At 66.8% G+C, this 710-nt stretch overlaps 1 protein-coding gene across 1 annotated transcript in view; it reads left to right on the forward strand.

Moving 5' to 3' along the window:
- The first annotated feature begins 425 nt into the window (after positions 1–425).
- LOC104511939 (selenoprotein Pb-like) overlaps positions 426–710 on the forward strand; it is a 1,849-nt gene continuing 1,564 nt past the window's right edge. Inside the window, 1 exon segment of the mRNA XM_010154738.1 lies at positions 426–620. Coding sequence (XP_010153040.1) covers positions 426–620 — 195 coding nt within the window.

A 710-nucleotide genomic window follows, 5' to 3' on the forward strand; every position in this document is an offset into this window, starting at 1 on the left:
TGGCTTTTGGAGTCAGGGAGGCGGAGAAGGGTCATAGGAGGAGGGTGAGCCCCTTCCCCCTGACACACAGAATGGGTGTGTTGCTGCCGGGGGAGACGGTGCCCCATCTGTCGCAGCGGGTGCCCGCAAATGCTAGAGTTGAGGGTGCACTGCTCGTCAGCAGCTGGGCACCCCGATCCCTCCGCCTCACCCCTCTTTGCTCACGCCCTGCTGTGGGTGTCCCAGCTCCCAGCGCCATGCTGGAACCAGTCCAACACTGCCCACCAGCCTCTGTCTGCCCCTGGGGGCAGGACGGGGAGGCAGTTTGGGGTCGCAGTGAGGCTGGGAGGACCCCATCGTGTTGAGCCACATGGCAGAGGGAGAGGCAGAGGCCAGTGGTGGGGGATCAACACACTGTTTTCCCCTGCCAGGGCCAGGGGTCCGGGATGGGGCTGCTGGTGCTGGCCCTGGCCACCTGGCTGGGGCTGGCCTCGGCATCTGAGGGGGCGGCCAACAGCAGCCGGCTCTGCCAGGAGCCACCGGAATGGAGTGTCAACGGCTTGAGCCCCATGCTGGGGGCAGCGGGGCAGGTGACAGTGGTGGCCCTGCTGAAGGCCAGCTGACACTTCTGCCTGCAGCAGGCCCACAGGTGAGCCCCGCTCCCCCTACCCCAAACCCACTCCCTCCATCCCGGGGGATGGCATGGTGGTCCCCTGTCCCAACCACAACCA

The sequence above is a fragment of the Eurypyga helias genome, unplaced genomic scaffold (genome assembly GCF_000690775.1).
Source record: "Eurypyga helias isolate BGI_N326 unplaced genomic scaffold, ASM69077v1 scaffold6567, whole genome shotgun sequence".
Taxonomy (NCBI): Eukaryota; Metazoa; Chordata; class Aves; order Eurypygiformes; family Eurypygidae; genus Eurypyga; species Eurypyga helias.